Source organism: Hippoglossus stenolepis, chromosome 5 (genome assembly GCF_022539355.2).
Source record: "Hippoglossus stenolepis isolate QCI-W04-F060 chromosome 5, HSTE1.2, whole genome shotgun sequence".
Taxonomy (NCBI): domain Eukaryota; kingdom Metazoa; phylum Chordata; class Actinopteri; order Pleuronectiformes; family Pleuronectidae; genus Hippoglossus; species Hippoglossus stenolepis.
The window spans coordinates 2,723,839-2,740,687 of NC_061487.1; the positions used below are offsets into that span (position 1 = coordinate 2,723,839).

The 16,849-nt window shown below is 40.0% G+C and overlaps 1 protein-coding gene across 1 annotated transcript in view; it reads left to right on the forward strand.

Annotated features, from left to right (window-relative positions):
• Nucleotides 1–16,849, forward strand: part of LOC118109126 (RNA-binding Raly-like protein) — a 54,105-nt gene that overhangs the window by 35,675 nt on the left and 1,581 nt on the right. Inside the window, exons 4-7 of the mRNA XM_035155972.2 lie at nucleotides 8,220–8,404; nucleotides 10,448–10,561; nucleotides 13,736–13,875; nucleotides 15,795–15,846. Of these exons, the coding sequence (XP_035011863.1) occupies nucleotides 8,220–8,404; nucleotides 10,448–10,561; nucleotides 13,736–13,875; nucleotides 15,795–15,833 (478 nt within the window). The 3' untranslated portion in view covers nucleotides 15,834–15,846. The remainder of the gene's footprint in view (nucleotides 1–8,219; nucleotides 8,405–10,447; nucleotides 10,562–13,735; nucleotides 13,876–15,794; nucleotides 15,847–16,849) is intronic.

Consider the following 16,849-nt stretch of genomic DNA (forward strand, 5'->3'; position numbering starts at 1 on the left):
GTACTGAGCACAAAATGTTGACGAGTCATTTTCATGATGTTTAAATGCAGCCTCATAAACTCTGGAGCGAATCAAACAAACACTAAGTGACATCATGTTCTGATCAGGTCCTGATAACTAGTGATGAGTGTTTATTAGTTCAAGTGAGAGCAGAGTGGAGGAGGACACAGAAACTCCAGCTCTGTACAAACCAACTGCAGCTTCTGCTCTGATCATGACACAGCGGCGCTGAGACCAGAGAAAGAAATATTTCACTGTTTCCACTGTTCTTCTACAAAGTCACTGACCGGCTGCTTCACGTGAACGAGCTGTGATCTCACTGCTCGTGTCGCTCTGAGAGACTGAGTGGGGGCGGGTATGGGTACATGGAGCGGGTCAAACATTAACGCGTTAATTCCACAAATGAATCATCCCACGTTAACGCGTTAATTTTGACAGCCCTGATATATATATATTTATATATATATAACATGTTCTGCCTGTTGATAATTTTAATATAAAATGCTTGGTGTCATTACTGTTTTGCTCTGACTTCAAGTGAGTGAGTTTTGCTGAGCTTGGATCCCTCAATTAGATTCTACCGTGTAGTCCATGCTTTGACTGAGCTCAGCCATCTTTGCAATGTGCTGTTGTCATAATCGTCTATGGTAGTTATACAGATGTGTCGCCCCAGCTCTATTTGACTGACATTTAATGTTACTCTTTTATGTTTGTCATTAAATGCTCATCCCAAAAAACCTCCACAGTCAATCCTGCACCTACACAGATTCTCAACAACACACTTGAGTTAAAGACAATGAGAGGAGCAACATAATCAGCATTAAACCAAAATGTACAGTATTTATAAAATCCTGAAATACCAAATCAGTCTATAAAGGCTGACTTCCCTGAGACAATGTAAACTGGAGTCTTAAACACAACATAGGAGGAGCAGTCCAAACCCTTTCAAATGAAGATCGATCTACACTTTATGATGCAAGAACATAGAGCAAAACATCAGCAGCCATATGAGAGAGCATGGTTTAAAGTCAGAGAGATGAGTTTAAAGAGTAGAGCTGGATTTCTACCTCTGTGTTTACAGTCAGTGGTGTGCGTCCCATGTGTGTGAGTCTGAAGCTATGCTGCAGGCTACACTGTAGCTGAGCATTGTGCCTCTGCAGACATGCAACATATTACATGTCAGCTGGTTGTGTAGATAAAACACGAGTTGGGCTGTGTGTTGGGCTGCGTTTTTTGGCCCTCTGATGCTACTATAGATTATTCAGTGTGAATACAACATGTAGCATGTTGAACAAAGACTCAGCTTATCATTTCTTTTCTTAGTAACACATGAGGACAGTTACAGTATCAGCAAACCGTCTGCTTACTTCCACCTTCACTCCAGCACAGCAAAGCTTTCTGGGATTTAATTTGAGGTATTGGTCCCCCTAAGATTATATATCAGTGGTTTAAAGTCGGAAAAACTGATGCAATGTGTATTTCCATGTCCTCTCTGCTGCCTCTCTCTGGAGCTGCAGACAGAACAGGCTGTTTTCACCTGCCTCTTGAGCCCCTCCCCTGATTGGCTGACTGCACTTTGAGTGACATGCGACCAGGCCTATCACCGGTCGCATTCTGGCGCATTTGACGATCTCTCTGGCTGTAAAGAGGGGTGAGGATGGGGAGCGGGGGTGGTGGGTTCTGAGGCTGGACTGGTACCGGCTGGGTGGTGCTGAGAGACGAGTGTGATCCCTTATGACTCATACGGGAGAGGAAGTATCAAACGAGACATTTCCATAACATATTTCATGGTGGCTGCTGACCATGGACTATGATTACAACAGGACTGCTTGATATACAATATTTCTCCTCAGATACTCGACCATTACTGACAATAATCCATCAATTCATTGACCTTCCATTATGCTACAAAGTGTTTATTCTAATCAATGCTGCAAATACCCTTATCTCTCTGATGTTCTCCATTACACGTGGCATCTATTGCACTTCTGTCCGTCCTGGGAGAGGGATCCCTCACATGTGGCTCTCTGAGGTTTCTACCTTCTTTTTACCTTGTTAAAAGGGTTTTTTAGTAGTTTTTCCTTACTCTTGTTGAGGGTTAAGGGCAGAGGAGGTCACACCTTGTTAGTGTCACTCACTCCACCTTGTGGAGTGACTGTTTTCATACTTTGAGGTTCCCTACTTACCCCTTCAAGTAATTACGGATTGTAAAAGCCCAGAAAATGTATTTTACACAATATGGGCCCTTTAAAACAATAAACCACACGGAATAGTCCTTTATTCAGTGAAGAAACAAGGTGGATCATCCCACCATCACTCATATCATAGAGTGAATGGAAGAATGTCAACAGAGCTACATGGTAATGTAATCAAAGCTCCATATGAGCAGATCAGATATATGATGTCAACAGGGGAAATGTAACACTCAACTAGCAACATGGTCTCTGTGGCAGAAACTCCTGTTAAAGAGATTCTGTAGTCTGAAGTAGGAAACTTAATCTGTATTCAAAGTATTAAATGTGAAAGTACTCATACATATACTTTTAAATAATGTATTTTTTTGGTTGTTCAATTTATAATAATGCATCATATCTACAGAACTGAGACTTTATTAGTGAAATCCTATCCACAATAATATGTTAGGATATTTTGCTAAACAAACTTGTTCCTCTGCGTTTGGTCCTCTTATCCAAACACTTTCCAAAGTGCAGATTTTTTTTTTTTAAACTCCAGTTTCTGTGTGTTCATATAAAGTGTAGCATTTGGAAAATAACATCAAACTCACTCCACACACATGCCCACTGTTGCATGAGGCTTTACACTGGTTTCTTTATGTTTGGAAAACACTGCTTGTTCTAATTACAAGTTTGTAGCTAAAGTTAGGATCATTGCACCGCATTAACAGCATTCACTGTCCAATATTATTTGAACCACAGCCTTCTCCTCCGGTAAATGATGGATCGTTGATGTAGACTTTGTCACCACCTACTGGCTGGACATGCTTGTTTGAAAGTTCGTCACTTAACCTGGACAGAGATATTTTGTAAATGAAGGTTGTATTGTGTGAGCAAATCTGAAAACTTATGTAATTGTAACTGCAATATAAATGTAATGGGGGTAAACTCAAAGTATTTTCTTCTCAAATATAATAAAGTAGAATTCTAAAGTAGCATAAAATGGAAGTACTCAAGTAAGCTAAAAGGGCCCTTGTTCAGTTATGTTCCATCACTGGTTACTGGGATTAGTAACTGTAATGTAATTATTGAATTTCATGTTTGGATCTGTTTGTGGCTGAAGCATGAGTGTAAGTTGTTAGTATGAGTTATATTTATTTGAATTCTGTACAAAGGTCTTCTCACTGAGAGCTCCAGCAGAATCCAAAATGAATCAAGCTCATCAAAATTCTCGTTTCATAAAACAGGGCACATGGAGGATTCCCCGACGCACAGAGCATGTAATCTTTCATTTCAGGTGTTCACGTGAAAATCCCCTCCACATTATTACATATTTCTCATGGCCTATATGTTAGTATTTGCCCAGGCCTTTGAAGTGTAAATGCAGTTTCCATGCCACTAACTCATCTTTTGAAAATGAACTGAGTGGGTGCATTCAGGTGTGTTTTTTAGGCATGTTTATTTGTGTATATGTGTGTGATGGTGGAAGAGATGAAGTGAATTCCTGTTTCCCCTGCAGTCAGTCCTCCTCCAGCTGGAGATGGCTGCTGTGATAGACAGCAGAGGTTGACAGGGAGAGGAAAGACCTCCTCATCACCTCCTCCATCGCTCACTTCATCAAATTGGAGCTGTCAGTCAGCTCTCCGCCACAGCACATCACACTCTCCCAGAAAGAAACAACCGTGGGAGAAAACACATCCCCAACACGCCACTGAAACCTGTTAGAAAAAGGGACTAGATGCAGGAAGCAATGAAAAGATGGAATGTGGGGTTTCTCAATGAAATGAAATCAGTGGGGGTTGTCTCTTTTTATTGTATAAATCACTCTGTCCTTCAGAAAGTTCCAACAGCTGCTGCAGGTTTAAATCCAAATTCACTTTCATTTGACTTTCACCTGCAGCCACATGAGAATGGCAGCGCTTTCATTCCCAATTAATTTAGTTGTAGATCATTTTGATACAGTTTTAAGAATAAGGGGTACTCGGATCTTGGTTAGCTGGTTATGGTAAATGGTCTGTATGGTCTCTCTTTAAAGTAGAGTTTTACATTCACCTATTCACACACACATTCAAACAGTGCATCTATGTGCAGCACGGGCAATTTGAGGTTCAGTATCTCACCCAAGGACACCTAGGCATGCAGAAAGGGGAAGGGGATTGTTAGTGGATGAAGCAGAGAGAACGTCCTTCAGGCAGAGGGTTTTTAAACGTGTGTGTGTGTGTGTGTGTGTGTGTGTGTGTGTGTGTGTGTGTGTGTGTGTGTGTGTGTGTGTGTGTGTGTGTGTGTGTGTGTGTGTGTGTGAGTGATGAGTGATGAAAGACCACATCACCCAGTGTCTGAGTTTTAAATAGTTTTTGGAAACAATGGCTCGGTTCAGTCTTTGATCCACACAGTGGTTCACGTGAGACTTTCAAAACTTCGATCTTCTATCTTTAGTTTTATTTGTGTGATGCCAATTTTTAATAAAACACGTGGAAACATCTGGAAATGCAAACACCGCTATCTCACAAGATGTTATACCCACAAACATTTTCACACTAGCGATCCAAATGCATTGAAGCAGTATGCAAATATCAACGGTTGTTGACCTAGAATTAATTTCATCTTCCTTGTGCAGAGAATGGAAATACTCACTAAAGTACAAGTACCTAATATTTGTCCTTGAGTACAGTACATGGGTATAATTTCTAACAGTAGTTACCGTCCAACACTGATAATACATAAAATAAATGTTTTTACCTCCACCAAGAGGTCATATTTTCATCATCAATTGTTTGTTTGTTAGTTAGCTGGATTACCCATAAACTACTGAACCGATTTCCATGAAGGTTTCTGGCGGGGTGGGACATGGAGAAATAAAGAACCTAATAAAGATATAATAATGAGAATTCTTCAATAAAATGTTTAATACAGACAATACCCATGTTATGGTGGTAGTGGAGGTTGTACATGCGCACACACAAAGGTCGCTCTCACGAGCAACAAATTCTGAGCGACAGGTACAAAGACTGAAGGGTAAAAGACAAATTCTTGCATGTCACTTGCAGGTATGAACGCATGCATCTGAAACTATTAGGTCTGATTGTCAGCAAAACACCAAACTAGAGCTCTCTTGTGAGAAGTGTAAAAAAAGATTTTTATTCATAATAAAAATGTAGCTGGACAAATTCCAATATTACACAGTCTAAATAATGAATGGGCAGCACTCCTTTGACATAGTGTCACAGGACGTTAATCTTGGCTGAGGAATGCTTGTTCAGTTTGCCCTTCTAGTTGAAATGTAAGATGTTTTTTCAAAAGGTTTTCCATTTCTTTGGGTGATTAATATTTTGAAAAGTGATCATAAAAAAGTGTTTGTTATACTGAACCAAAAACTTAAACACAACTTTTTAAAGAACAGTAAATGAACATTTCACTTTACTTCTAATCATTTATGATAATCTTATTCATTATGTCAGACTTAGTCATTACTTGGCATTCAAATGAAAATACATTTTTGTGGTGTGATTATTCTCAACCAATAAAAAATGTTTACATTAAACAGCTGCAAGTCCAAACCCCTCCACTGAGGGTTGGTGAATGAGAGGCATTCTGGAAAATGCAGGACATGCACACAGGGCAGGTGAATGAAAAGTAGGTCTAACAAAATGGTTAATTAGAACATTCCTGACTAAATACTTGCTGCTGTGAGTGATACACTAATGGAAGAGGGGAGTCTGGAACAGAACCACCTTCAGCTCTAACACCTATTTAACTGCTGTGTTCTTCCTCCAGCTAAAGGTTGAATGTGCCAATCAAACTAATGGAGGAAGAAGTTTAATATGAAAATAAATAGCCACAATGTGAATGTGACCCAATTACAGTCGACCCACAGGCCTGAATACTAAAGAGCTGTGTGAACAGACAGGTCATCCTTCATCCTGCAGCTCCTCTCATTCATGGTCCTGCAAGCCGGCATCACTTCTGATACGCCTGGTACTTTCTGACAATGTGTCTGTGTGCGTGTGTTTGCGTGTGTGTGTGTGTGTGTGTGTATGCAGTATGTTTATGGTGGTTCAGCACCGCAGCATGGCGGCTTTGTGCCTCAAAACATTTTCACGTACATGGGCTCTGAGTATGTAGATCTCTGCCCAGGCTGACTTCCTATCTCGTCACATATAATTTGACTTGCCACAGTTTCATAATTAACCAAACTATTATTTTACACTTCTCATAGTAAGATAAGAGATCTCTAACTTGGTGTTTTGCTCCGTAGCTGCATTGTTATTTGCTGTGTGCTAGCTCGAAGCTATCATCCATTTCGTTTTTACCATCCACGTAGACTGCCAGACCTCATAGTTTCGGCTGCAGTTGTTCACATATATACGCAAGTGGCATGCATTGCAATTCTCTCTCTCATTTGAGAACTTCTCTTTCACTGTCATTCGGAATCTGTTGTGCGTGACAGTGATATTCATGTGCTCGCATGTGCTTCCCCTCATCCCTTCACCAATGCTCATGATAATCTGTCCAGTAGTTTTTGTGTTATAGATGTATGGGTTTTCCCCATGTCTTTATTCAAGAGCGTGGTTTGAGAGGGCGTAATGATTTCACACCCAGATTTTGTTAGGCTCTCACACAATACACTTCACTTGCACATAAACATACCCTGCTTGTGCTTGGATCTGCTGATTTGCAACAACTCTGTCAAAATTCCCCAACCAATAGAATGCCAGTTACTGTGATGACGAATGAAATTGCCCCAGTGGTCTTCCTTGGCCCACCATGTTATTACATGTTTTATTTAGGATTTCTAACTCTGTGGGGCTTTTCCCTCACATGGTAAATATAGTCATTAGTCATTAATGGGGCTTTTGGGGACCCTGGGCAGTTGCCTACTTTGTCATCCAGCTTCGGCCATAGAGCTCCATGCTTGTTTAAAATCTATTAGAAACACATCAATGCGACATGTTGCACTGGATGACATTTTCTTTAATCATCATGAACAAACACATACACTGTGTAGTTTATTTTAACTCTCACCGGCCTTCTGCTGCAATTTCTCAGGAAAGGACAAAATGTTGATTAATCCACCACTAAAATAGTCCCCAAAAAAGACAGTATTTCCTCCTTTTGTTTGTTTGATGAAAAATACAGTAACCAACAATAATTGAGCCTTTTTGAAATACTAAAAAAGTTTTGTTCTTTAAGATTTATGTCTTCAGAATTGGATAAAGTAGGGACATCAGAAAGTGTTGGAGAGCTGGACTTTTAAAAGGAAAACAAAGTAACAACAGGCTTATCTTTGAAAAGGAAATAAATTGTGGACACTGGGTATTAATCACTCATGCCTAAGAGAAAAGAAGTGACACGCCTTGTGGTGGATTTATTTTATGTCTTTGAGTGAAGAAAATGTCGGAAAGCGGAAAAACTTCAACTGATTTATTATAAAACTTTTTATTTTTTTGTATAAATAACTTGGCTGGCTCACCCACAAACCAAACTGCTCTTCACTTTGTTACAAACATAAAGATTCAATCTGTTCATGACATAAACTTAGCCCCACTTCATTACAGTGATAAAACAGTCAAGATACAAACAAGCACAAACGACAGAGCCTCAGGCAGAGGCCCATTAAAAACGTTTGTCTGCACTGTGTGTGTGTGTGTGTGTGTGTGTGTGTGTGTGTGTGTGTGTGTGTGTGTGTGTGTGTGTGTGTGTGTGTGTGTGTGTGTGTGTGTGTGTGAATAAATGAAAATAGCAACATTGCGAGTTTGTTCGCTCTGTATTTTTTCAACCAGGTTTAGAGTCAAAGTGAACTGCTTTGGCCCAGAACCTGAACACTCATGGCACAGTGTGGTCATCAAACGCTACATCTACATAGAGTGCGATGTGCCAAACCTTGGTTTGGACTGTTTGCATGTTCATGTTATGCCGATGAAAGAAAGATATCTTGACAAACTTATTGTGAGAGTTTTTCAGTGATGTGCAGTAAAATCATATATCGTCCCCTTCCTAGTGTGTGTCTCTTTGTGTGTTTCCAACTTACATGTGTGTTCTTTGCAGGGTATTCGACTACCAGCGTGTCCCATCCTCAGTCCCAGTGGATCCCAGCCCCATCAAGAGGCCCCGACCTTCCTCCTCCTCTTCCTCTTCCTCCTCCACAGCAGCTCTGAGGATGAAGAGCAACAGAGCATCCAGCAGGACCAACAAAACACTCAGCCTTGCCTCCAGCAGCAGCAAAGCCAAATGTAAGAGATGCTTTATTCACACGCTCCACTCGTTCAGGGTCAGGGTCGCTGCAGTGTTCAGCGCCTGACCAACACAAACAGCTCACATCTCTCCGACATAAGGAAACATTTGGTGTGACACACATTTGTGGTGGAAAGTAAGATACATTTAATTCATTTGAAACTACTTTGAGGTACAGTACTTGTATTTGTCTTGAGTCATTCTATTTAGTTTTTTAGTTTTAAAGACAAATATTGCATGTTTTACTCAGCTCCATTAATCTTACAGTTTTAATTCTTAGTTATGTTGATGATGATGATGATGATGATGATGATGATGATGTCTCAAACAAATCCTCCAACCAGAGAGAAAAATTGGAAATGTGTCTTTACAGTTTATCTTCAATATATTGTGCTATATCGTTAATCTGGTCTGCTACAGTTCTTTGACATCAACTGACACTTAGGAGCCATTTTAATTTGTCTGGTTCAAGCAGGTCCACAGCAGCAACAATACTCCTTCATAAGCGCTGCATCTGAATGAGGTACTAAGTGCCAAATGTTGCCCGGAGGCCAGACATTCCCCAACCCCTGCATTGACGTATCCATAGAATCCAATAATACACTATTCCTGTGCATTTTTTCTGAAACCACAGCCATAACCATCCACTATGACTGCAGGCAAACATTAATTACACCCAATAAAAAGCACCCCCTTGTTTGTTCAAAAGCCTTAAAATGAAATAATTACTTTTTACTACATTCTTCATTTTCCGGTTCTCTTCTCACAGATACGTCTTATCAACAAATCTAAATTAATCCAAACTTTTAGCCACATCTTGTCAAGTGATCACTACGACAGATGGAGTCTATTCTTCTGTCAATTACAATATTTTGCACTTTCCTGTTAATTGAATGTTTCATATCAAAACTTCACATCGAAGATTTATATTTTTTGGTTATGTGTTTGTATGTTTATTAACCTTGTCCAGTGGCTTTTAAACTTCAAACCCATATAAGAGACCGGGATCCTGTGTTCACATTTGTAAACACTTGCAACTCTAATATTATATTGTCCTTTTTAAAAATCTTAAATCTGCAACTTGCATGAGCCTGTATGGAAACCTGAAGCACTCCAGGATGTTTCCTTTTTAAAATCCCTGTTCATGTAATCTCCTGCCTGTGTGGTGGCTCGTCTCACTGGTAGGGCCCCAGGGTACTGGAGAGAAGGCGGGTGGGGTGGGGCACCAGATGGTTTCTTCATTAAACGCTTCTCTACCGCCAGGCTCTCCACCTTGCTATAATCCAGTTCAGCCTATCAGTGCTCGCAATTAGACAGAGTTAATAGTGCATAGCAAATAAGAATTGTTTATACTAGTTTATTACAAGCCTTAATAGTTTTTACTGCACCCCATCACAAGGAAATTAGATTGCCTTTGCAAGCTTCTGAGGTCGAAAAGCTTTCAGTGGTGCTGTAGTTTTCAGGGTCGTTTGGTGAGCTGTTGGTGCACTGGTGGTCCATTAGAGAGCACAGCGAGAGGGAAGGCTCCTGCAGTTGAAGGAGGTAGGTGTGCAATGCTGAGAGTTGTTGATGGTGCAGGGCTACAGGCTTGATGAGTGCAGGGGTCACTGGATGACATTGGCATGTTCCATGTTGTTTTGGGGTATAATGGTCCCAACTATGAAAGACATGTGGACACAACTGTATGTGGTTGTTGAGGCCTTCCACCAGATATTGAACCTCCTGCAGGTATTTTCTCTCATTTAGCCTCTTTAGAGCTTTACTGGGGTGCAATGCTGCTGGGGGAGATAAGATCTGCCTCTCATTTGGCGTTACAGTTATTCGAAAAAGGGACAGTTTGCTGGCCAATCGGCATCATCCACACTAAACTGACCAATTTTCGTGATTTGACTATGTCATGTTGGAACAAAAAAAGGGCCAAACTGCTGAAAGTGGAAGAACACGATTTTCTAAGGAGCCAAAGCTTATATTGCTTCTATATTGTCTATATTAATTCACCAAATACACAGAATATATTCCCTTCTCTTTCTGTCTCCCTGCAGTGAAGATGACAGAGCTTCTGGCCATTAAGAGGGAGTTGACAGTGATCAAGGTTCAGATCGACAGCCTGTTGGACCGTGTGGACAAAATGGACAGACAGAGGAAGGACTGCTCAGGTACAGACTGAACGTGTTGAATTATTATTGTTATTTATCCTCTCTGTCAACTCACTGTTGCACTGGATTCAGTTTTGTTTGTTAGTGTCACTGCTGTGCTTTTTTTCAGGACAGTTCTCAGGGTTCACCATCAACAAAGAGTGTGTTTCAGAAGTCTGTATAAACTTAATGGGGCAGTTGTGGCTCAAGGGTTAGAGCAGATGGTCTTGCTGTGTAAGATCACACTTAAAAAAGAGCTCAAAGTTCAGGTCATTAACATTAAAATGAACACATTTTCATTCATAGTTCACAATTTAGAATTTGAACTTAGTTCACAGTTCCAAATATGAACTAGTTCACATTAATTTCTTCTGTTTTTTAAAATAAGCTACTCCAAGTAAATGTTTTTCAACAGACCCTTCTCCTACCCATCTATCCCCAGCCACCCCTTGACGATAAAGTCAGCTAAACCAATGTTTCTGTGTTACTGAGAAATTATTCATGAGTTTCCATTTATTTTTTAGTTCCAGGGTGACATTATTACAGCAAAAGAGGTATTGCTCCCATCGTTTAGTTTGGGATGTTCGGACTTAAATGATGATCACATTCACGCTCAACAGTTGGAAACTGATCCGTTCAGTTCATCGTTCACCAAAACTATGAGCATGTTCGTGTATTTCAACTGTGAAAAGGGCTATATATAAGGGGTGGGCGATATATTGAATTTACTCATTGAATTGAATTTAACATTTGTACAGCGATTTAGAGGAGATTTCAGAATATGGAGATATATATATCGTGTATTGCAATATAGCCAAAAAATATCGCGATAATCGATTTAGGCCATATCGCCCAGCCCTACTTGATATTATTTCTTACAGTATATAATATTAAAGCAATTTAGCTTTATACTGCAATCAAATTACAATCCTTCTTTATGGTCGTCTTTATTATCTCTGTATTATCTACAGGGCTCATCAAGTTGATGAGGATTACAACTTTTTGCATGGGGCCTGTTAGCTTTAGTTTTACTCTTTTTTTGGCATAATTAGGTGCAACAAGTGTATTTCTAAACCCACAGTAATGTACTACATCAAAATACTAGCATGTTAGCTGGGCCATTTGATGTGGGTCATATGCTCCTGGAGTATGGCACTAAACATTTTTCCTTAAAGGGATAGCACACCCAAAAATTAAAATCTACTCAGTCCACTCAATCTACTCACCACTATGCCGATGGAAGTGTTTGGTGAAATGTTTGAGTCCACAAAACACTTCTGGAGTTTCAAGGTTAAACAGCGTTGCAGCCAAATCCAACACAATGGAAGTAAATGGTGACCAATTCTTCAAACATAAAAAAACTAACAATTTGACTTGAAACAGCGTCATTGAGAGTTCTCACAAGGTCTCGCGAGGCGAGATCAGCAAGATTTGTTTGTTTTTCAACTAAAACTGAGAAGCTGGTTTTGATTGTTTTTGTGAGGAATAAAGGAAGGAGAACAATTACTTTGCATTTCAAGTGGAATATCAGTCGATATTATATATGTTAAAATTTGTGCGGTGCAACAATGAAAGCTTGACAGTGGTAGCAACAGTAAGTATGCTGGCTGAGCAAAAGCTACATTAAACATATGACCAAGCCACATATACTGTTAACAGGAATTCTCTCCTGGACAGAATACCATGTGCAAAGCTGGGGTTCAAACTAGGTAACCTAATCCTGCTTTGTCGTGGTCTGTAGACATTGTGAAAGTAAATGAAAAAAAAAGTTTTTGATGGTTGTTCTGAGCATGAAAAGGCATGTCAATCAATTTGAGAATAATAGCATGACACAGCTGACACATTTGATTCTTAAATTGTTTTGTACGGCACAATTGTGTTTGACGAACAGGGAGCAATTCAATATTTCCTTTTCTTATATCACGTCACATCACAGACATTTTTAATTAACATATCTGTCATTATGAAGCATGTCCATCACACCCGAGGTACTCGTCACCTCGGGTGTGATGGATCCAGTTTTATTAAAAAGAACAATATCTACTTCATACATCAGTCTGATCCAGGTTTAATCCAGCCAGAGAACAACTGAACTTTAAATAAAGTGTATTATTGCAAATGATCTGCGGGGGAGTCAGTGTGTGTACCATCAGATGTGATCCGCCATCGTAGTGCATCTGTGACTAATGGTTCAATGACAAAACTGCCGCCAGTGGAGCGTGGATTATGACAGTGAAGTAAACACCGATAAACAACGGCCTCATAACCTTTCATAAGCTTCCCTTCAGTGCTCGGGAGTTATCTTGTTGTCAGTCAACTGTGTGCGTGTGTTTGTGTATTTCACTCTGGTAAAAAAAATAAGGGAATTATCCAAAGTGGCATTGTAATGATTTTTAGTCATTCAGATAAATTATTTTTCCCTCTAAGACTAAAAGTATAAAGCTACTTTAAAGTTCAGTGACAGCCTGGTGACAGGTAAAGTGTCACAAGTTCCATCTGAACCCCAGTAGATATTGGTTTGTTAATTTGGAGACCAAAGGAAGTGTAGATGAGGATGATGACGACACTTAATACCAAGATGTCCTTATAATCAGTCATGTCACAATCATAGACTGTATATAAAAAGGTGACAATGAACTGAATGTAACCTCCACCAGTTAATAATAACAATTGCAAATTTTATTTCTATAGCACCTTTAAATACACAGTTACGAAGTGCATTGCAACATAAAAATAAAGAATTGAAGGCAAACAATAGGAAACCATTTAAAGCAGTTTAAGAATTACACATTAGACAACATTAGGGCAGAAATATAAGAATTAAGAACAGATGGAAAAAGAGTAAAATAAAAAGAAATAGAATGATCAAAATAGTCAATAAGATTAGAGCCAGGATAAAAACTGAGTACAGTAAAAGGTTAAGTAGTTTTTTTCATTTTGTATTACCAGTTCACAGAAATACTGTATGTCAAAGAAAGCATTTGACTAAATGGAAATGCTGCTGAGTGTGGGTATTGGGATGGACTGAAACCTTTGAATTTATTTAGAGTAGTGCATCACCATCCGTTTTTTTTCATGGCAAAGTCAAAACACCTGCAGAGCTAAACACACTGTAGCTTTCTTTCTCAGTCAAGGAATGCAGCATATGGTCCTCACAATGGTGCTAATCCTGCTGTTTGTATCTGTGTTTGTCAGAGTGTCCTCAGAGCAGGGAGCCCAGTGTGTCAGGCTCTCCTCACCGGGGTTCAGTCAGCAGTCTAGAGAGAGAAAGTCCTGAGCCAGGAGAGGCCAGCGAGGACGAGCAGCTGCACTACCAGCACTACTACCCCCACAGGGTAAATATGTCACTACTACCCCCACACGGTAAATACATACCACTACTACCCCCACAGGGTAAATATGTCACTACTACCCCCACACGGTAAATACATACCACTACTACCCCCACACGGTAAATACATACCACTACTACCCCCACAGGGTAAGTATATTCCACTACTACCCCCACAGGGTAAGTATATTCCACTACAGCCGGGCAGCTGTGGTTAAGCGGTTGAGCGGTAGAGCGGTCGTCCTCCAACCAGATCAGCGGTTCGACCCCAGTCTTCCCCATTTGCATGCCGAAGTGTCCTTGAGCAAGATGCTGAACCCTGAATTGCCCCTCATAGATGCACTGTATGAATGTGTGTGTGAATGGGTGAATGGCAAACTGTAATGTAAATCGCTTTGAGTGGTCATCAAGACTAGAAAAGCGCTATATAAATACAAAACCACAGGGTAAACATGTCACTAATAACCCCACAGGGTAAATACATACAACTACTACCCCACAGGGTAAACATGTCACTAATACCCCCACAGGGTAAATATATACCACTTCTACCCCCACAGGGTAAATATATACCACTTCTACCCCCAGAGGCTAAATATATACCACTACTACCCCCTCAGGATAATATATATACCACTGCTACCCCCACAGGGTAAAAATATACCTTAATTCAAATACTACCCAAACTTCTACAACTACTAGTACATGCAGTATTTTTCCACACAGATTTTCCAATAGGTACCTTCAACTACACCCCGACAGGGTAAATTATTACCCCAATTACTGCCTTGTGGCAGTCAGCATTACTGCAGAAGCTAATGTAAGTCTGCCCTCTAGTGGAGAGTCAATTACTTACACCAGCTTCTTTTAGCTCAACAAAATCATGAAACTCTGCTGTTTGTTGTGTTTGTATGTTTTAACTGCAGGGCACAACTGTGTGGGAAAAAGTTATTTTTATTATTAATTAATTTGCTGATTATTTTCTCAGTGAATTGCTTTATCAATATACAAAATGTCAAAGAAAAGTGTAAAATGCCTGTCACAGTTTTTTAAAGTCCTGTATTTACTGACCAACAGTCAATGTTGTACTAGCAGCATACATACCTCTGTCGAAGCCAGATAGGATTAGTAGTTCCAATTAAATCCTTTAGCCTGAGGTAGAGCTTGAAAAAAGATACTGCGATGGACTGTTTGATGTTTAGTTCAGATTTAGTAAAAAGAACAAGGACAAGTGAAGATTACTGTAGTTAATGACAAAGTACAATTTGAGGAGATCCTCTTTATCCGTCTGATACCATCCCTTCTCCTTTCTTTACAGTAATAGCATGTTTCACACATCTCCACACTACACCCACTGTCCCAAAGACAATTTGTGTAATCTGTAGTGGCTGAAGACGTGTTTACTGTTGTGTCGTGGGTCTCTTTATTCAGCACCTCGCTGGAATGATCAGCCAGTGGAGAAACGGTGTGTTCCGTCTTTCTGTTTCTTTACAACGAAACTTAATGATATAGAATTAGCCTGCAGGCTTCCTACCTGCCTGACAGAGCGAAGCTGCCTCATTATTCTGAGCAGAGGCAGAGAACAGACCAGCCCTTTATCGGCTGCAATGTTCCTCTGACAGGAGTGTGTGTGAATAAAGAGTGTGTTTGCAATTACCATTGTCTCTGTGTGTGTGTGTGTGTGTGTGTGTGTGTGTGTGTGTGTGTGTGTGTGTGTGTGTGTGTGTGTGTGTGTGTGTGTGTGTGTGTGTGTGTGTGTGTGTGTGTGTGTGAATTAGCATTTTTGTGTGGGTTATCAGCAATGTCTGTGTGAAGATAAGGCTGTGGTGATGATGATGATGATGGTGTTGATGATGGTGATGAAGGCTTGCTAAATGTGTTGACCCAGTGTCTTGTTAAGAGCGTCTTCCTGTGTGTTTCCAGATAAAGCAGCATCAGTCTGATCTGGAGGACGACCTGTGATGCTGCAGCTCAGGTATGAATTCTCAAACTGAGACACCGAGAACAAAGAGTGCTGGTTTTAGATGTTTTAATGCATTAAATACATGTGTCCATTTGCTTGTGTTTTGTCTATTCACACATGTTTTCTTAAGATGCAGGGCATTGAGCTCTCACAGCGATCTCCTGACCTTTTGTCTTGTGCTACCAGCAGCTTCACTCGTTTAATGAAATAGATCAACATGTTCTGCATGGAATGCCACAACCTTTTGGTGCCCAATGGCTTTGGAGATAGTCTGACTTCTCTCATGCCACCATGAGATTGACATTTTTGATTAGGCAATACATTTTTCAATGACTAAATGGATGGTCCAGAAATTTGTTCCACATTCAATGTTCATGTTGATGAATTGTCATAACTTTTGTGATCCTATGACTTTTCATCCAGCGCCACCAAATGGTCAAAATCCCAATTTGTTCAGTGCTTCTGTTTATGACAAAATACTTGCTAAACTAATGACATTCTCATCAGCAAGGGCTGTTCACATGTTAGAATACAAACATGCTAATCTAAGATGTTGGAAATCATTACCTTCTAAACATAATCATGCATTTTTATTTTATATGATGTTAGTTCAAAGCACTAACTCAAAGATTTGATCTCAAATCTTGCAGCTACTGGTAAACAGTTTCAGTTCATCTCAGAACATCTAGAAGAAACCTTTTTGAAATAGTTTGGACATATGAAAGTGTTAAATGTCAGATGTCAAAGTGTCCTGTAATTCACCAAAGTTAATTTTCAACACAGTTCTTGCAACTGTTAAAGCGAGAAATGACATCAGAGAATAAATAGATAAAGGCAACTCTTAGTGGTGAAGATCTAACAACTAATCGCCTGACATTCTCTGGTGGGGCTGTATGTGAGAGGCTTTTGTCTGGAGTTTCTCCATCCAGCACCCGAGTAAAAACTCTGTATAATGCCTGAATGAGCTCATGTGAGAACACAGCAGGAGATCCTCTGCAGGATTCACTGCAAGCAA